The sequence below is a fragment of the Electrona antarctica genome (assembly GCF_951216825.1).
Source record: "Electrona antarctica genome assembly, chromosome: 14".
In the NCBI taxonomy this organism is placed as follows: Eukaryota; Metazoa; Chordata; class Actinopteri; order Myctophiformes; family Myctophidae; genus Electrona; species Electrona antarctica.
The window spans coordinates 32,504,330-32,526,068 of NC_136795.1; the positions used below are offsets into that span (position 1 = coordinate 32,504,330).

The 21,739-nt window shown below is 41.7% G+C and overlaps 1 protein-coding gene across 1 annotated transcript in view; it reads left to right on the forward strand.

The window, feature by feature from the left end:
* LOC306937728 (ras-related protein Rab-5C-like) overlaps positions 1-19,754 on the forward strand; it is a gene marked incomplete at its 5' end in the record, with an annotated part of 41,829 nt that extends 22,075 nt beyond the window's left edge. The window contains 4 exons of the mRNA XM_079521643.1: positions 9,723-9,885; positions 16,372-16,526; positions 18,360-18,453; positions 18,564-19,754. Coding sequence (XP_079377769.1) covers positions 9,723-9,885; positions 16,372-16,526; positions 18,360-18,453; positions 18,564-18,691 — 540 coding nt within the window. The 3' untranslated portion in view covers positions 18,692-19,754. Of the gene's footprint in view, positions 9,886-16,371; positions 16,527-18,359; positions 18,454-18,563 lie in introns of the transcript that reaches the window.
* Positions 19,755-21,739: the final 1,985 nt, after the last annotated feature.

Below are 21,739 nucleotides of genomic sequence, written 5' to 3' on the forward strand. Positions count from 1 at the left end.
ATTACTTATTTTTACACAGAAACATAATGTGTGTCCTATAGCATCGTTTAAATGCTTAATTTATAGTTTTAATGTGCAAATTAATCTTTTTTTCAATACTCTAGAGGGTACTCTTATTTTGAAGAGATCGTCCCCCGGAAGTCTTATATTTGCTAGCTTAGATTTGCCAGAAAAACAGTGCCTACCGAGGCGTGGTCAGCGAAAGCGAAAGCGAAAGTGTTTTTTAAGAAAGAAAAACAATTTACATGTGTGGACGTTGGGAATACGTGGAGTTTGTATTGGGCGTTTACATCATACTATGTTGTTAGTCGTAGAAGATTTTCCACAGCCTCAGTTAACATTTTGGCCAAACCAGCCATCAGGCAAGTACAGGGATCATTAAACCGCCCGCATCGAGAGTCCGTCCAGCGGTGGACCCTTTTAAATCAACACAATATATAGAGACAAATCATATATAATATAATAAGACTATAATATAACTTTATGAGAGCATTTAGGCTGACCAGCAACGGGAACCAAGAAGAGGGGGGGGGGAAATCCCCGAGGCTACTTCGTTGCGCGAGCTCCTTTTGACGAATACTGGACAACTTCACTTTCTGACATGTCGGGGTGAGTTGTCTGTACTTTCCGCTGGGGCGAGTTGGGCGAGAAAGTACGGACAGCTCACCCCGAAAGTCTAGACAACTCACCCCGGTGAGTTGTCTTCACTTTCTGACATTGCGGGGTGAGTTTCCGTGGCACCCATTACAGTAGGCCTAATAAAATTTCGGATCTAACTATCGGTTCCTACAGACGTGCGCAGTCACGGCTAATTATTTATTTATTTAACAGTAAAATCCGGTGAAACACTTGTAAGTAAGGAGTAGAGCGTCTCTCTCTCTCACTCTCTATGCAGCATTGAGGGGGGGGGGGGGGGTCGTTTGTGGATAATGTTTGCGCTTCAAAGGCAGAGTCTCACGGCTGTATCCTGCCAGGTTCACACTCTATAACAGTGTTTCCCAACCTTTTTTGTCCCAGGGCACACTTTTCATAGCCTAAAAATCTCGGGGCACACCTAGATATACGGGGTGTGTGCATGTGTGTATGTATGTGTATATATATATATATATAGTAAAACGTCTTTGATAAACACATTATACTTTTGACAGAGTAAAACTTATTTGAACCCAATATACTTTTAAGAACACACATGACAGCACTCATCAAATAACTCAATATACAAAATATAGCACACACATGTTCAATTTGTCAATGCAAAGTAAATACTTCTAAATAAAAAAAATGTTTTGCCACAATACAATGGTCTTAAACATGAGCAACCACTCAGTTCACACGGGTGTGATTTTATTTTTTTACATTTTGGGGAAAATATTGCTCTTTGCAATGTGAAATGCCACCGAATTTAAGGATTAATCCTTTTCCTTGTCTTAATTATGGGCCAACTTGTGAAAGCTACATGCTTTTATTGTGAAGGGTCTCAGTTCTTACAGCCTGCAAGCTCACAGCCTGGAGGTGCTGCCACACTATCGAAAGAGCTGAAATGAAATGAAATGAAATGAAATTAAATGAAATGAAATGAAATCTATATTTACCCAGGGTATCTGGGCTAAGCTCAAGAACTTGTTTCCAGCCAGGCCCTGCTCATAGAACACATTTCATCGTAGTGGTTGACGCCTTGTTCAAGGGCATTTCAGCGGTGGTAATTTTAACGTGTCGGACGGCTGGTTCGAACTGGGAATCTTCCGGTATCTAGACCGCGCCGCTATCCGTTCGGCCACCGCTGCGCACGTTCTCGGCTGCTCGCAGCTTAAATTCCGAGTTTTTAGACAGCTGGTGGATGGAAAATAAGCTCCACCTCCGCGGACTTTTTGCGCGACGGCCAGATTCCCGGAAACGCTCTCCTCCGCGCAAAAAGTCCGCGGAGGTGGAGCTTCTTTTCCATCCACCAGCTGTCTAAAAACTCAGAATTTAAGCTGCGCGCAGCTTAAGAAGTGCGCAGTTTAAGACCGTTTTGCGCTAAGGTGTGGAGACGGTGTCACAGCCACAGCCTACAAGCACACAACGCGTTGCGCGCGTTGTGAGCTTGTAGATCAACTATTTTCAGCATGGAACACGTGTACGACGAAGAATAAATCAGGCATCACTGCGCTTCTGTGGAGGGAGGGAGATATATATTGTTGGCAAAACGAGGCGATCATGTATGGACAGTTGGACACATACGACATACCTCATCGACGCAAAAAATAACAAGCAATTGGAACCTATTTTCCGTGGCACATTATAAACAAGTTTACTTTACCTCCTCAGTGTTTGGGTCGGGACATGTAGGACTGTATGTGTCTGCTGTCTGCGTGCATATGCGCGCTGCGCGCTCCAGTGAAATTGTGCGGATTGAGAAAGATTAGTTAATTTGTGTTGGATAAGGGCTTATTGGTGGGTTTTCTGCTAGATATTAATAAGGAGTGATTAGGGTGTGTTTTAGCGGGGGTTTCGCCTGGAAGGCTCACTCACTTTTGAACGAAGTTGAACGTGAGAAAGTGACGTTCACACACGCCAGAAATGAACGCGTTCACAATGACGTTCATCAGGCAGAAATACAGTACGTTCAGTTCACGTTCAGCCGAAATAGGAACGCGTTCGTGAACTATCGTTCTTTGAACGCGTTCCGGTACATCACTGCACATTTATACAGTAAAGTTGCCAGGCGAGTACAGGTGATTAACATTCCTATGGCCGATGGTCGTTAGAGTCTATTGTTCCGTTGTTGTTGTTGTCGCACGAATCCTGCAGCTCAGTAGCTATTGCTTTCGGGGGAGGGTTAGTGTTATTTTTGGTCAAATCAGGCGGCACACCTGGACACATCAAACGGCACAGTAAAGTGCCGCGGCACACAGGTTGGGAAACACTGCTCTATAACATACGACGAATTAGACCGTTCCTCAACCAGGAATCAGCCCAGCTCCTAATCCAGACAACAGTCTTACTGGCCTACCGGCATGTGCACTTAAGCCTCTCCAACTGATCCAAAATGCCGCAGCTCGCTTGGTCTTCAACCAGCCAAAATTCTCACATGTCTCCCCCCTGCTCCGCTCCCTCCACTGGCTCCCGGTCGCTGCCCGCACAGAATACAAAACCCTGATGCTGGCATTCAAAGCAACCAGAGGTATGGCTCCCCCATATCTTGCAAGTATGATTGAACCCTACAAACCCTCCCGCGCACTCTGATCAGCCAATGCAGGGAAGCTGGAAGTACCCACACTAAAAACGCCGGGACAACGCTCCACACGTCCCAAACTCTTCTCCCTTCTGGCTCCAAAACTGTGGAATGCACTCCCCGTTGCAGTCAGAACTGCAGCATCACTCCCAATCTTCCGCCGTAGTCTGAAAACCCACCTTTTCAGACTCCACTATGGCCCATAGCACTTACCCTACCCCCTTAGACAGCACTTTTTAGACTTAGATAGCATTTGATACAGACTTATAGCATGTTATGTAGACAGCACAATAATTGCATTGTATGTAGTCATAGCACTTCATAGTATATATGTACAGCATAGTATAGTAGTTTATATGTGCAGTGTCATTATATAGATATGTTCTAGCTACGTTCTTAGTTTACGCATGTTTCTTGATAAATGCTTTTTATATGTGATGTATTCCCATGCTTTTGTTCTTGCTTAATGTAAATCGCTCTGGATTAAGAGCGTCTGCTAAATGCCTAAATTGTAAATTAATAATTACTGTGTGTGTAATGCAGATATATATATATATATATATATATATATATATATATATACACATACACACACACACACACACACACACACACACACACACAACAGAGCTTTACAATGGTGGAGGAAACCATGCAAAGCAGTGAAGGCACCAACATGCACATCGGGAGCAATTAGGAGCTCAAGGACACTTTGACAAAATTGACACTTTTTAAATTGTCGGCGAGTTATCAGATCGTTATGTATTTCACACTACAGGAGTCTTTTTTTATATTCATAAACGGTCAGTGAGCGCTTTATCGCCACTGGAGCTTCTCGCAGATCTTTCACACACAGCAAGCAAAACCTTGGCGATCAAGCCCGATCTTGCATCAGATCGGGGGTTTTGTCGGAGAGTGCCAAAAAAGCTCCCCGATCATAATTGGATCAAATATCGTGCAGTGTGTAGGGGGCATAACTCTGGAGGAGCCCGGGATCGAACTGGGAACCTTGCGGTTCCCATCCGGCTGTTCTACCGGCCACTCTACACCTGAGCCACTGCCGTGCCATGTGTCCAGAATACATGCTAAAAACAAAGCTAAGAAATGAATGGCTTTCTTTCCATCGCCTTCAACATTTACATACATAATCAGCTTTTTTGTCAATGTTGATGCCAAGTTGCCAGCAATGTGTCATCAAGTTCTAGCAGGATTTGTCCCAATGCTCTCTGTGTCATTGATGAATAAGACAAATCTGGAGCCTTTACAGATTTTAGCAACATTGCAACAAATTGATGACATCATGGGTTAAATTATTTTGCTACATGTTGTATGCAACCCGAACCTTGGTCTGCGATATGAGTGCATTTTAATGATTCACTCATTGCTTTTCCCTGTTGCATTAATTGCTGTGACGTAATGTGATCAGCCCAGTACTGTGATACTTTTTTTTTTATCCCTGTTTATCGCACATTTGTAAATCCATGGGTCTTCTTTTTCTACATGGTCTACTGGAGTTAAGTAGAAAACACTGTCTAGTAGTACCCAGGGCTATGGAAATTAGGAAAGCCTATAAACTCCTATATAAAATCGTTTTTCTCTCCTACCTTCCATGCTTGCTTCCTCCATAGAATGTTGTCTGATCTGCTTTGGCATTCAGAAATGCAGTTTGTTGACCCGGTAAACAAAGTAGCTTTATTTGCTGCTCTTTTCTGCCTCTATGGTGTGTGTGAAAAATTCCATCAGCATTCCCTCTGAAGAACCGTGCGTGCGTTGGTGTGTTTGCCTGTATAGTCCAATTCTTCAGCCAGGCCAATAACTGGTGACCTTTTTCATCTCGGTGTTTACCGTCACTCACAAAATTATGCACAATTGTTTTGAACTTTATTTTCTTTGCTGTACAATTAGAATTTAGGCACACTCTTAATCCAGAGCGATTTACATTAAGCAAGAACAAAAAGCATGGCAATACATCACATACATAAAAAGTAGTTATCATGAAACATGCGTAAGATAAGAACGTAACCGTGGGATATCTATACAAGTAAGACGCGCAAACGCGGGAAGCGAACGCAGCTCGTAAATTGCAATAACAATTAGAATAAATTACGTACTTTAAGGTTGTTTTTTTTTGTTTTTTTTAGTTTTTTAATATTTTTTAATATATTTTTTTAAGTTCAGTTTTTTTAAGTTAAGTTTTTTTTAAGTTTTTTCTTTTTAAGTTTTTTCTTTAAGTTAAGTTTTTTTTTATTAAGTTAAGTTGTTTGTGTGTGTGTGTGTGTGTGTGTGTGTGTGTGTGTGTGTGTGTGTGTGTGTGTGTGTGCGTGCGTGCGTGTGTGCGTGCATGTGTGTGTTTTTGTGTGATACAGCTGCGCCCTCTGGTGGCGGGCAGGTGGTGTTACAGCGTGACACACACACAGACAGACAGACAGACAGACAGACAGACATGATCTGCTGGGTCTCATAGTAAATGCTCACTGCGTTCGCAATCACTGCGTTCGCAATAATGAAACTATACCTACTATACATATACCTGTATACTATAAAGTGCTATGACTACATAAAAGTCAATTCTAGTACTGTCTACGTAACATGCTATAAGTCTACATAAAGTTCTTATCTAAGGGGCTAGGGCAAGTGCTACGGGCCATGATGGAGTCTGAAAAGTTGGGTTTTCAGACTACGGTGGAGTCCCAGTCCCAAGATTGGGAGTGAGGCTCCAATTCTGATTGTAATGGGAAGTGCATTCCATAGTTTTGGAGCCAGAAGGGAGAAGAGTTTGGGAGTTTGGTCGGTGAGGTTCGGAGGAGAACCACTTTAGTGCCGTCCCACCGATGCCCACTGTATTTTGATAGCGACGGTGAGATAGATAGGAAAAGAGGACAGAGAGCAGGGCAGTGACAGAACAAATGGTACGGCCAGCCCAGAGTGTCGAACCTGGGCATGTTGAAGAAGGCATTTTATGCCCATGTGGTAAGCGCCTAGGCGCCCTGCCCCTAACCAATTTGGCTAAAGGTCACTCCAAGATTATATTTTCTAGGGGTTTTCAACCGTTTTCATTTCATGGTCTACTATTTATTCAGCATTTGAGCCACGGACCACCATTTGATGAGGTTTGGCCTCTCAGGCCCAAGACTTTGAATATTTTGTTGTCGATGGATAAGATAAATTTCACTCTGACGTTTAGCATTTTAAGTCATTTCAAACATGGCTTTGCTCTCCCGTCACATGCTAAAGATTTAGGCCCAGCCCAGACATGGGGCTGAGATAAAGCCCAGAGCGAGTCAACTCGGGTCTGAATGTCTCTGACCTAGCCTGACTCACTGTAATGACATCTCTTTACTATTCTGACATACTCATTCTCTGTCATTACTCATTATGTAATTCTCTGTCATTTCCTCCTCACAAATAGCTGTTGTTAACTCTGTTGTACATCAGACAAGTGTAATGTAATAACACCTTTTATACTTTTTGTTGTACAATGTTTCTTCTTGTCAGTCACTGTCTGACATGGTGGATTATTATATTGTTGTCTGTGTGCCATTGGCCTGCATTTTATTTTTCCAGTGAAAAAGTTGAGGCAACTAATGTGTTCTGCAATCTTCACTTCCTGATATGAACTGAGCCGGGTTTCCTGTCTCTGACCAAGCAGAAGCTGATGGACCTCATGTGCATCACTCAACTGAAATGGAGTTGGATTTAAAGTGACAATCCATTGCTTTTTATTTTGACCAATCTGGTTAACGGTTTGATTCTTTGACAACCATACATTGCAAATTTGCAACTAAAAAGTGCCATCCAGGGCATTTTGCCCCTTCCTAACTGAAGGGGGGCCCCCGATCATTCTGTACCCCTGACACTGTCAGCCCTCCTCCTAGCTCCCCGTCACCTTTTTGCGTAATGTATATTGGTCATCTATTGTATTATTGATTCCTGATCCATTTTCAGTATGAGAAAAAGAGCCTTAAGTTCTGAAATATATATTGAAATTTATCATTAGAGAACTTGGATGCAATGTGATTTAATTCATTATCAAAACAAAGTTATTTCAAACAAACGTGTTTATACAGTATGAATCACTTTTTCCCTCCTCGCCCACAATAAAAAAACATTCACGCTGCTGGTCTTTCCCTGGAGAAGGTAGTGTAGAGCTTATCTGGCCATGAGGCAGGTACATGCCACCTCTTTCATGTTCTTGTTCCTGACTGTTTTTGATGGTGATTGAGAAAGCCAGCATGACAGAATCTTAGTCCTGGTGATGTGCTGTGCTGTTTGAACCAACCTCTGTGTGGTTGTTGTGAGTAGAGCATTCTTTGCCAAGCCGTCTACACTCTACACATTAAAGTTGTAGACATTAAAGACATTAACCTTTTTGGCTTCTGGGTAAAACCTGTAATATTTCCATTTATCATCACCACATATACCATACCATTGGATGGCGGGCAAGCTTTCAGTGATACCACATGCTGTTTCAAACAAGCAGAGGCTCTTTGCAGCAACACTTTGCCAAAAGTAAATAACGATTAAATGATAACGCCGGCATCTTATCTTTTGTAGTCAACCCTTACCCTTGTGCAATGTAAGTTTCGAACTCATTGCCATTTCATGAAATGTTTCTCCCACTGTTTCTGAATATTGCGGCACTCAAAAAAAAAAATACAATACTTTAGTCGTTTGGCATAGAGCCATCATCTCTACGCTGAATCAGTCACCATGCTTATGATATATATTTATTTTGTGGGCTAATATGATAGCTCAGGGTTTGTCACTGACAAATTGTCGGTCTCATACTGATTTTAATCATATTGTACTCGTGTGTGTGGAATACTTGTAAGAAGGAATGACAAAACTACATTTGAAAGTTAGATTCTGGTTTCTGGATTACCAACTAGACCTAATCGTGACTCATGAGTTGGGTTTTGACTGAGGCTGTGATACTCGTCAGATAAAACCCCCCCACTGTTTCTGAATATTGCGGCACTCAAAAAAAAAAATACAATACTTTAGTCGTTTGGCATAGAGCCATCATCTCTACGCTGAATCAGTCACCATGCTTATGATATATATTTATTTTGTGGGCTAATATGATAGCTCAGGGTTTGTCACTGACAAATTGTCGGTCTCATACTGATTTTAATCATATTGTACTCGTGTGTGTGGAATACCTGTAAGAAGGAATGACAAACTACATTTGAAAGTTAGATTCTGGTTTCTGGATTACCAACTAGACCTAATCGTGACTCATGAGTTGGGTTTTGACTGAGGCTGTGATACTCGTCAGATAAAACCCCCCCACTGTTTCTGAATATTGCGGCACTCAAAAAAAAAAATACAATACTTTAGTCGTTTGGCATAGAGCCATCATCTCTACGCTGAATCGTCATAGTTGGCAAACTCTAAAATGTAATTATGAAACTTGATTGATAATAATGACCATCTGAAGATGCCTACACATTCCCGATGCAGGGCAGAAGATGGAGTAGTTAGGATATGTTTGTGTAAAGAGCGTAGTGCTGCACGATTCTGGCTCAAATGTGAATCTCGAATTTCTTTCACAAGATTCTCACACAATTTTTTTTCCCTGAAAATATTTATTAAAAAAACAAGCAAAAGCATAAGAGTAACTAAAATGAATTTGACCTCCAACTAGTGCTGCATGATTCTTCACAAAATGAGATTGCATAGGTGCGATTCTAGATCTCGATCTTTTTTTTAATGAATTGGGCAGCACTAAAAGAGTGCATTTCCTGTGATCAATGACCATACAGCTCTGATACATAATCAGTAACTCTTGGATAGCATTGTTCCTGCATTCCTTTGTCACTGCTTAAACGTTGGAAAACATGAGAGCAATACTTTACTCACTCGCAAAATGTCAGCTGATACACATCCATCACATGAGGGACTCGCTTGCCAAATACATGTACAAGCTGACTGAAGGTGTTGAAATGTGAAGCCTTGTAGATCTGTTCTTTTTGGTGAGTGAGTGGGCTCTGGGCTGGCACTGTCCTATTATGGAATATGGATTGGAGTATAATTTGGCTTTATCAAGATCTTAAACCCCTCGTTGTAGAGTGTTGCCATGTGGTACTGTGATGATGCCAAATCACTGCTTGCAAATTATGACTCCTTTTGTAAAATCACACAGCAGGTATGTGCTCCTTTTTAAGCACATCCTCGCCACAGAGCTTTTTCTTGTCACAAATTTCTTTAGGTTGAAAAACACTGTCATGCGTAGAATACGCTGGTCTGTTTGAGGCCCAATGTTCGAATGCTGCGCACAGGACTCTTATTTATTTATGTACTCTCTCTCTCTTCCAGCTTTCATCGGTGAGGCATCTTCTCTGGTTTGCAGCCTGGACTATACCTGGCCTTGCCTAGCTCAACCAGCCTTTGTCCGGGCTTTGTCCGCCCCTCTCTATCCTTTATATACTCTATGACTAAGCCTTAGCCTAGAGTCAACTGGGACTTTCTCTTTCTCTTCCTCCAGTGAAGCTCTAAGCACAGCACTATGGCAGGGCGAGGACAGGCACGAACCAACGGCACAGCAGCAAGCAACAAGATCTGCCAGTTCAAGCTAGTGCTGGTGGGAGAGCAGGGGGTAGGCAAGTCGAGCTTGGTGCTGCGCTTCGTCAAGGGCCAGTTCCGTGAGTACCACGAGAGCACCATCGGAGGTGAGCGCCTTCCAAATGTATTGTGCCTTTGATGGAATCAGAGTGACAACTAGAAAAAGTGCCCTTCTGGTGGTTGGATAACAGGGCAACAAAAGTGAATAATATAACATGTAATAACAATGCTTAGTAATGTTATAAAGATGAATGGCATATGATGGCATGCATTATACAAATGGCATGTTATTGACAAAGGTACGTCATTGTAATGGCAAAACAGTGACCTTGCTATTCACACAGTCCATGAAAGTTTCGGATACAAATAAACAGTTTGCTGTTTTATAATAAAGGCATTCATATTAGGATAGGAACTAAAATAGGCATGCAGTCATAATAATAAGTGTTATTATCATTAATAATGTAAGTGCTACTACTACTACTACTTAACTAATAAGTACTACTAGTATTAATACTCCAACTACCACCACTATTGTTATTATTATAGGCCTATGGGTTCCTCCGCCATCAGTGTATGAATGTGTTTTTGTGTTTACGTTGCATTGAATATCTGTTCTGACAATACTTGATCTTCAAGATCCACCATGTTGCAATGCAATATTGTGTATTAAGTTTGTACTTTTCTGCAAAATTAAGGTTTACCTGAGTAAACATGCTGGTTTGACTACAGTAGGTCAATGACTTCAGTCAGGCTTTCCGAGGACAGCTGTAAACAGTATCCTTTGTTATGTAGATGCTCCAGAAAACTCTTATCTCAAAAAGAGCATGCTTTGTCAACACTTTAATTGAGATCATATTGAGTGCAAATGCTAGAGGTCATAAAGACAGTTCCCACATGTAAGAGCGTGTGTGTGTGTGTGTGTGTGTGTGTGTGTGTGTGTGTGTGTGTGTGTGTGTGTGTGTGCATGACGCGACTTGGCTTGTTGTAGCGCCACCATGAGGCTGATTTGAAAACTGTCAAATGGCATTTCTTCCTCATCCTAGTGGGAATATGCGTGCACAGTTTCATCTCAATCGGACACTGCGTTGAGGAGTTGTGGCGATTTGTACAAAACGGGCTACTCCTGAAAACTGTAGGAGCCAATCGTGGCCAATCAGGATGGAATGTGAGAAATCAAACAAACCTGTCTTGATCACATGACTATGGAGATCATGTGTACCGATTTGCGTGAAATTTGGATAAGATCTGAAGGAGTAATATTCGAAAATGTCTTTTACACATGTCGGCCTCCTGATGGCGCTATAAAGAGCAGATGTGAAAATGTCCATGCAAAGGTTTTTCCTTGGCCTCTAGGGAGTGTGCATACAAGGTTTTACACAGATCGGTGCAGTTATAGGTCAAAACACTAATTGGCCAGTTATAGCGCCACCATGAGGCTGAGTTGGAAATTTTCAAGTGGCATTTCTTTCTCGGCCTAGTGGGAATGTGCATGCAAAATTTCACGGAACTCACACAATGTGTTCATGATTTGCAGCATTTTGTTTGAAACGGAGCACTCCTGCAAACTTTGGAAGCCAATCTTAGCCAATCAGGATGGAGCCAGAAAAATCTGAAAGACCCGTTTCGTGGAATGGCTCTAGAGAGACTGTGTACCAATTTGCGTTATGTTTGGACAAAATCTGTAGGTGTACTGTCCAAATATTTGTTTTGCACAAAGCGGCCTCCTGGTGGCGCTATAACAGGCCAATGTGCAAACTTTGGGGCAGAGCTTCAACTCTGGCATTCAGGGAGTGTGTGTGCAGAGTGTGGCTGCGATCAAGCCAACGGTGCCAGAGATTAGCTGGTCACAGACGGACGGACGGACGGACACACGGACACACACACGGACACACGGACGGACGGACGGAGTGCAAAACATACTCTCTCCCCATGCCTTCGGCCTGGTGGAGACAACTAGCTTCTCACATGTCTAATCCTCTCTGCCTGGCATGTACACATGTACAGATGAGCCTTCTTTTTTTTAATATGGTATACTATTGTAATCTTTATTGAAATTCTATCAAATATATATATATATATATATATATATAGTAGTATTCACATATATATTCAATTTAAGAATTATTCAGCTCTCCAACCACCCCCCTACTGAATGGGTTTGTCTCCATCAATCATTCAGCGTTGCATCTTCTGTCATTCTGAATCTTGTCATGGAAAGTGCTGCAGCCCCAGTTCAGTTACGATTAGGGATGAAAATGTATCATTTTATTGATGCCACCAATCATGCCATTTGCATTATTGATTCCTGATCCATTTTCGGTAGGAGAAAGAGTAGGCCTACACAGGTTTTGAAATGGCTCAGAAATGTATGTGTTTAACTTTGAATGCCATTCAATTGCATCCTTCCTAACTTTGTTTCTCAAAGAAATCTCTAATGAGGTTGAACTGAACTCTGATTGACTGCATTAATTTAATGAAAACATGTCAAATATGTGGTTTCTTGATGAAATGATGTGTTTCAGTTGAATTTAAACAGGTCCCATGTTATGCACATAGGATGTAGTAACATCAGGGTGGGAATAATTAATTTTGTTCCTGGGGTGAGTTTGCATGGCCCTTTGTTATCATAATTGATGCTGCAGGACCAAGTTTTGGTCCAAATGGAAGGTAGAAGGTATCCTACATTCAATTTTATGTATTCATTTTATCACGAAAGAATCCAGAAAATAAAAAGGCTGCAAGTTTAGATTGTTATTATTCAGTTACCTTTTGAAGGCAGCAATGAATGTGGTTACTTCAAACAGGAAGGAAGGAGACAACAATGGGGTTTTCCTGGGCCTGGTGTAGACCAGTGAAACTTATATGCCTAGGTGGTGATGACCAAATAAATGTCCCTTTTCACCCAAAAAGGAAGTTTTCTGTAGAATCATCCCGTTCTGCCTAAAGTAGCATTATGCTTGTAGTTCAGATTCATGGGGAGTTAAAATAATTTTTTTTGTAGAAGTGCCTAGTAGCCTACAACTACAAAGTCAGCAATGCTACAGGGCAAATTGAACATTTGTGTTGTCAATGCCATATCAGTCTTGGCAGACCCAGGCATTGATTAGCCCTTTCCCTGATATTTCCCACTTGGTCTTTCCAAGAATGTGTCGCTATTTAACTTACCTGGTTAAAATGAAACATAAACGGTCCATTTCATACAAAATAGCAGACCTACAATCTCACAACGTATCGCATCCGCTTGTTGGTCTGCTACAAGTATGAATCGAGTTTAAATGGGTAAATGTCCAGTATCTTAACAGTTTATCTGGAAAACGTTCGCTCTATTAATATTTACTGCTGTTTTAACAAGTAATAGTTTATTTTCAACTAACATTTTATCCCTATAGAATCCCATATCACACAATCTATGAATAATGGTGGTGTGGGGATGTGGGGCAGGATGCTTGGTGCTTACACTGGCCAAAGACTTGAAACAAGTCAGCATTTCTTTCCTCTAGTTAACTTGTGGTCAGCTGCCTGCTCGGTCAAAGGTCACAAAGCTCTAAACTATGTACAATGAGCTCACATTTTCCTCTGTCATGTGACACAGCAAGGCTGAATAAGCATGTTGTGTCTGCAGTGGAGTGGTCTCGCCTGTCTCTTATGCAATCTGTGTTCATTCTCAGCCTGATTGTCTCCACCAGGCCGAAGGCATGGGGAGAGAGTATGTTTTGCACTCCGTCCGTGTGTGTGTCCTTCCTTCCGTCCGTCCGTCCGTCCGTCCTTCCGTCCGTCCGTTATCAGCTAATCTCTGGCACCGTTGGCCCGATCCATGCCAAACTTTGCACACACACTCCCTGGATGCCAACGACGAACCTCTGCCCCAAATATTCCTCAACGGCCTGTTATAGCGCCACCATGAGGCCGATTTAGGCAAAAAACATTTATGTAGATTACTCGTACACATTTTATCCATACATCACACAATTCGTTATACACTATCTCCATAGTCATGTGATCAACACGGAGCGGCACCATTTCCCATCTTCCATCCTGATTGGCTAAGATTGGCTTCCAAAGCTCACACGATTGGTCCGTTTCGAACAAAATGCCACAAATCACAAACACAGTGTGCAATTTCCGTGAAATTATACACGCACATTTCCACTAGGCCGAGGACGACATGCCACAATTCTTTTCCCCAAATCAGCCTCACGGTGGCGCTATAACAGGCCAATTCCTGTTTTAGCTATAACTGCATCGATCTGTATACAACTTATGTATGCGCACTCCCTAGAGGCCATGGAAAAACATTGTCCCTGCATCGCTCCACATCTGCCGGTCATAGCGCCACCATGAGGCCAATTTCTGCAAAACACATTGCTTATGTTAGTCGCACAGATTTCATCCAAATCTCACGCAAATCGGTCCACATGATCTCTGTAGTCATGTGATCAAGACGAGTCTGTTGGATTTCTCCGATTCTACACTGATTGGCTAAGATTGCCTTCCAAAGTTTTCAGGAGTGGCCCGTTTCGTTCAAAATGCTGCACATGTCCTGCTCATCCAGAATTCTATCCTCAAAGATGCTATGAGTGATCTGGCTCTGCATTTCCTCAACAAAATGAAGAAAATTGTTGCAAAAAACTAAAACAAAAAAACATGTTTATATTATACTCCTAAACATTTTGCCAAACATCTCACACAGTCCTATCCTCCTGGTGGAGACCTGTGCCCAGAAGGGCACTTTTTCTAGTTTTCTTCTTTTTTTGATGGGTGTGTGAGGGGGTTGGGGGGGTCACATAACATTTAATACACTCTAGAAACCGCTTCTGGTGTTTATCTGCCCAGAAAGGTTTAGACGTGACTCATTTGTTTACACAACAAACAGGGTAAGTCGGAGCTTATATTGTCAGCTACACCTTTACCTCCAAAACACAAATGATTATTGTCTCCGAGAGAGTATGCTTTGCACTCCGTCCGTGTGTGTGTCCTTCCTTCCGTCCTTTCGTCCGTCCGTTATCAGCTAATCTCCGGTACCGTTGGCCCGATCCATGCCAAACTTTGCACACACACTCCATGGATGCCAACGATGAACCTCTCCCCCAAATATTCTTCAACGGCCCGTTATAGCGCCACCATGAGGCCGATTTAGGCAAAACACATTTCTGTAGATTACTCGTACACATTTTATCCATACATCACACAATTCGGTATACACTATCTCCATAGTCATGTGATCAACACAGATCTGCACAATTTCCCATGTTCCATCCTGATTGGCTAATATTGGCTTCCAAAGCTCACATGATTGGTCCGTTTCGAACAAAATGCCACAAATCACAAACACAGTGTGCAATTTCCGTGAAATTATACACGCACATTTCCACTAGGCCGAGGACGACATGCCACTCATTCTTTTCCGAATCAGCCTCATGGTGGCGATATAACAGGCCAATTCCTGTTTTTAGCTATAACTTCATCAATCTGTATACAACTTATGTATGATTTATCAGATTCTACACTGATTGGCTAACATAGCCTTCTAAAGTTTTCAGGAGTGGCCCGTTTCGTTCAAAATGCTGCACATGTCCTGCTCATCCACAATTCTATCCTCAGAGATTCTATGAGTGATCTGGCTCTGCATTTCCTCAACAAAATGAAGAACATTGTTGCAAAAAACAAACGAACAAAAAAACATGTTTATATTACTCCTAAACATTTTGCCAAACATCACACACACTCCTATCCTCCTGGTGGAGACCTGTGCCCAGAAGGGCACTTTTTCTAGTTAGTATTATTTTCATCACATACAAAAGGTGTATTCACTCATGGGGATATTGGCCTTGACAAAGTTTGTCTGGATTTTAACTTTGGGGTTACAAACATTGAAAATACATTCTGTATTAAAACATATTGATGGTTCTGTGGAAAAGTAACTAAATGTATTTATTCCCATGACTTTATGAACGACTCTCATAGGGAAATCACCCAATTACTCCTATCTGGCATAGGCATCGGCCGCTACGGCATCTCAAAGTGATATCCCACAAATTCCATCGCCAGTGGGAACACTGGCAATGTTTAATTTCTCTGGCTTAGGTCTGTTCTGTTTTTTGTTTTTGTCATGTCAAGGTATCTGCAATTATCTTGTTTACATATTACATTGACTCTTCCTCCCATTTCCAGCCTGGAGGTCTCATCTAAGATCTAGCTTTTTAAATGAAAAAGGTTTAATTACAAATGGCAATCATGTCAAGTGAATTGTTTGTTTAATAAAAGGTTTGATTGAATAATTGATTAACATCACTAGATACAAGTAGTACAGTCAAAGTTATGCTAAAAGGATAACCCAAAAATCTGCAGGGGCTTGTTTCCATTGTGGTCCATCACCAGGTTAAAACTCTTATTCTGATAACAATCATTGCTATTGTGTCAAATGGAACCCATTCATCTGCTTCAATCGTTCCAAATGTTTTATCACTTAATTTCTTTACTCTTTACTAAAGAGCTGGAGAGATTGGTCGGGCTTTGAATTGCTATGGGACTTGTAAGTCACTAGACTGCATTGCATGTTAAACTGGTTTTTGTATTGTCTTTTTCGGCAGCTGTCTTCCAGCTCTCACAGACGGTATGTTTGGATGACACAACAGTTAAGTTTCAGATCTGGGACACAGCGGGACAGGAGCGGTATCACAGCCTGGCTCCGATGTACTACAGAGGAGCCCAGGCTGCCATCGTGGTCTATGACATTACCAACACAGTAAGTTACCTGGCATGTAACATATTGACCAACACGGTAGTTCTCAAACATTGTCAAGGAAACCTTATTTATTTGGACGCCCATCTGATTTTTTTTTTTTTAGATCCCATAAGGGATAAGATAATATTTGTGTTAGACATTGTCAAAATGAACAGATTTTGCTGCCATGTAGTTTGTAACAATCCCAGGAACTGGAGGCAGAGACGTAGTGCAAATTCCAAGGCTCCAACTTTAATAGTAATTTAACACTATTTTACAAACAATGGACCTGGCTTCACCGTAGTCCGTAACTCTTAGAACACACACAACCGCATTCCTCACAGCACATCCACATAACATCTGTCACTCACTTCCCCAGTCCCGGAAGTCCCACCCCACACTCACTTCTATTGGCTGTAGCCGGCCGCTACAATATTCATAGCTACAATATTCATAGACTCACGTAGCCAGCCTTCACCTGCCTTTGCAATGCATATTGCCCCCATTGCGAAAAACCACTGAGAGGGACGAGACTAATATCCACGCAGTGATATTAGTATCGCTACGCAAGGCTAATGTATTCACTCATTTTGCTGGGGACCCCTAGAACCCTCCCAAGGACCCCTGGGGTACCCGGACCCCACTTTGAGAACCACTGGACTAACGCACCTAAATAACCTCTGTCAGCTATGAATGTACCCTTGCTTTTCAGCTTGGGTTGATGATTACAGAATAATACAGAGCGCTCCGCTCCCTGCACTGGCTCCCAGTCGCTGCCCGCACAGAATACAAAACTCTGATGCTGGCATTCAAAGCAACCAAAGGTATGGCTCCCCCATATCTTGCAAGCATGATTGAACCCTACAAACCCTCCCGCGCACTCAGATCAACCAACGCAGGAAAGCTGGAAGTACCCTCACTAAAAACGCCGGGACAACGCTCCACACGTCCCAAACTCTTCTCCCTTCTGGCCCCAAAACTGTGGAATGCACTCCCCGTTGCAATCAGAACTGCAGCATCACTCCCAATCTTCCGCCGTAGTCTGAAGACCCACCTTTTCAGACTCCATCATGGCCCATAGCACTTATCCTACCCCCTTAGATAGCACTTTTTAGACTTAGATAGCATTTGAAACAGACTTATAGCATGTCATGTAGACAGCACAATAATTGCATTGCATGTAGTCATAGCACATCATAGTACATGTATAGCATAGTATAGTATATATGTATAGTGTCATTATATAGATATGTTCTAGTTACGTTCTTAGCTTACGCATGTTTCTTGATAAATGCATTTTATATATGTGATGTATTCCCATACTTTTGTTTTTGCCTAATGTAATCTGCTAAATGCCTAAATTGTAATTGTAAATTGTAAATTGCAAAGGACCTTTGCTCATATAATTGTGAAGTTGAAGTTGTATGTGAAAGTTGTATGATTATACGTATTGAGTGTATTTTGTGTTGTGCTTTTTTCTTCGTTTTCTTTTAGGATACATTCACACAAAGAAGACACAGGGAAGATTACTGTGCAAAGAACTGGGTGAAGGATCTCCGACAAGCCAGTCCTAATATTGTCATTGCATTGGCAGGGAACAAAGCAGACTTGGCCAACAAAAGAGATGTAGATTTCCAGGTACATAAAACGTACTGAGTACAGTATTTGCTATCTAAATAGACATTTATCTATCTAAATAGTTCATTATACTGTAGTTGTTTTAGGAGAAGCCTAATAACAGGCAATAGTAATGCTACTGAAACTTACATTTTCTTTAATGAAATTCCTAGACAATAACGTCTTCAAACTGCCTGATAGCAGTTTCCAAATGAATCTGCATCTTTATTGTTTTAGGAAGCACAATCGTACGCAGACGACAACAGTTTGCTCTTCATGGAGACCTCAGCCAAGACTGCTATGAATGTCAATGAGATTTTTATGGCCATAGGTAAGCGCCTTACATTACTATGGGACATTGATCCATCATATTATATTTCTAAAGTACATAAATGTTTGCTCATTTTCCATACATCTACCTGGTCTGTGCTCTTTAAATAGCCAAGAAGCTTCCGAAGAATGAGCCCCAGGGGGGTGGAAGTAGTGCTGGTGGACGTGCCAGAGGCGGCGTGGACCTGCAGGATACTGCACCACAGGGCGGTGGAGGTAGCAAGTGCTGTGAAGTTTAAAAAACCCCACCCCAAGACGTACCAACTCAAGATCTCTTGATTGACAATGGACATTTGACAACAACCACCAAAAAGGCCCTATGGAAGGAGAAAAAGATCAATCAGTACCGATCGCACTTAATGGAGCAATCTGCTCATCTTTGGTTCTCTGTATTTCTGTAAAGGAAAAAAAATCAAATCAAAAGCATCTGGAGGGAATTTAAAAAAAATTAAACAGGCTTGTTGGCCCTCACCTTTCTTTCCTACTTACTGTTTTTTCTATGTACCATAAATTACTCCAGTATTTTGATCATAAGCTGATGTCACTGTTAGTTTGGTGGAAGGTGCATGCAGCGTTCCTTCACTTTTCCTCCTTGTTCCCTGTCGGCTTCCTGGAAGAAGTGAAGAGAGGGTTCCAAAAAGGAGAGGGGGCTGGACAGCCATTTCCTTCTAGATAGCGGCTGTATAGATGAACTGATTTATTACATTGTTATATTGTTATCACTATTGTTATTACTTCGACTTTTTGACAAGTTATTCAGAATGATTTCAAAGCATAGGGACACCTAATGCTTTATAATTAATCCAACAATATACAGTAAATAGTGCATTATTAACATTGTCACCAATAAGTCAATTTAGCATTAATGTAATGTTCTTTGAATCATCCATGTACAATGACAAATGCGTAAAGCAAGATTTGTATTCTTGACCAAAATCACAAATGTGTATTGAAAACATGTTGCTGTCTTTGTATTATCCTTTTTTTCCCCCTAACTTGTAACCAATCAATAGTTATTGTCAATATCTTCCCAATCTCTACATGTTTCCTCATCAGTTTTTTTTTCTTTTCCTGATCTATAAGTCATCTTTGTGAATTCAGATGTTTATTAAGTGCACTTGCTCTGTCTTGTCATCTTTGTGAATTCAGATGTTATCTCAAACTACTTTTTATGCTTACTTTTTTCTCTTATTTTTACTTTTCATATCAGGGAGGGATCGCTTTGACCAGTGTTGTCATCCTCTGTTATGACATCAACAACTAGCACAACAGTACCTTCACAGCAGCCACTACTGTGAGGCAGGGGACATGGGGAGGGTGGGGTCATGTGGTATAAAATGCAAAAAAAAAAGGGAAAATAAATTGTAATTTTACCAATAAACAAGGGGAAGGTATTTGCTGTTGCTTGTAAGTCTGGTTATTTAACTTGACTCAAATATTGGCATAAAATATTGTTAATGTGCTTGACGTGTGTGTGTGTCATTGTGTATATTCCTGCACTATACCTGCATCCAGTGATCTTGGTACAATATAGAAATTGATCTATTGAAGATTCTGACGTTCAAATGTACACATTTTTTTGTTTTGATTGTATTGCTGTATTGTTGTATTGTGCTTTCTGCTTTGGCAATGTAAACGTATGTTTTCTCATGCCAATAAAGCCCTTTGAATTGAATTGTGTGTGTGGTGTAATAACATGTCAGTATTGTCACCCTCAGGCCAAAATATCAGCTTTTTACCCAGGATATCCCAGGATGAAAGCCTGATGAGCTTTCTTCTAGGACAATTTCCATTTGGGTATAAAGAGCTAGGTGCAGCTGCTAGCTTGGCTGTTATAGTCATATTGCTATGAGTCCCACAGAGCTTGTTTTAACAGAAAATGGCTTGTCATTGCATCAGCCTCAATATCTTTATTTTAAACCAACTTTCAGAGATTTCATGAATGTATTTGTTTAATCTGTGAATCGAAGTTGATGGCTGGTGCCAATGCATTTTTGTTTTTAAACAGCTAAAATGCCAGTTGTGTCCAGAGACATGTAACAGTGAATCCATGTTATCAGTATGGCCAAAGCCATAACTACAGTAGGGAGGCCCTAAATTAGTAAATAAGAAGCCAAAATGCTAAAACAACCCCGCCATGCTTAGCTGCACTGGCTCGAATATAGAAATTAGATCTGGGCAGGCACAATGGTCAGATGCATTGCATTTGTCGGTCTTGCCAACACCCTACCCATACCTACAGCAGTGGTTCACACTCATTTCCATGTAGCCTATTAGGTTAGGGATTTAGAAGAGCATGATTGTAACAGAAAGTGAAAACGGAGGGAAGCTAGCCGTGAAAATAATTCTAGAAATTAAACTCCCCCTGCCCTATCTGTCAGGTCTGAAACACCCTTGAAGACCATTTCGGAATCACCAGTCTTCTTCGGAATCAGAACAACAGGTGCGGCCCAGGCAGATGAAGATGGTTCAATGACATCATCGGCCAACATTTTGTCAATGAGCTTCTTCATGGTCTGGAGTTTGGGAGGTGATACACGGTATGGTTTTTGTCGTAGTGAGATATTTGAGCTGACCAAGATCTTGTGCTGTAGAAGTTCAGTGCGACCCACTTGTGTGGTGCAGACGTCTGAGTTATCTTGAAGTTGTGAAAGTAGTTGCATTGTTCCAGGTGCGCATCCTGCACAGCCGTGCTGAACACTTCAAGAACTCCTCCCCCCGTTGTAAGAGAAAGGTGAGAGGGTGGAACAGCAGAGAAGTAGTCACAGTACCGGTAGGTTGATGTGCATCTGAGGGTTCCAGCAGGAAATTAAATTGTTCTTTGTCATTGCTTTTGAACCAGTATGCATTGTCAGTGACATCAATTTGCAAGCCACTTTGGCAGAGGAAATCTAGACCCAGCACACACGGAATTGCCAAGGCGTCAGAGTGAAGCACAGCAGTGGTTCGAGTCCATGGTTTGCCATGTAAGGTGTAATTCACTTCACTCTGACCCACTGGGGTTTTTGGCTCTCCATCGGCCAAGTATATGGGACCCTTAGTCCAAGATGTAATTTTGCCTTTTCCCGTGTCCCTAATTGATGTCCACAGGTCCTGATTCAGCAGTGTGAAGGAGGACCCAGTGTCCACAATCGCTGTCCCTTTCCAAGCACCCAGCGTCACAGGAACCTTCAATTGGAGTGGTGGCTCCTTTGAGGTTTGCTGGAGTGGTGATGCAGAAAGCTTTGGGGAAAATACCTGCGCAGATGTCACAGAATTAGCATTTCCCTTACCTTTCTTTCCATCAT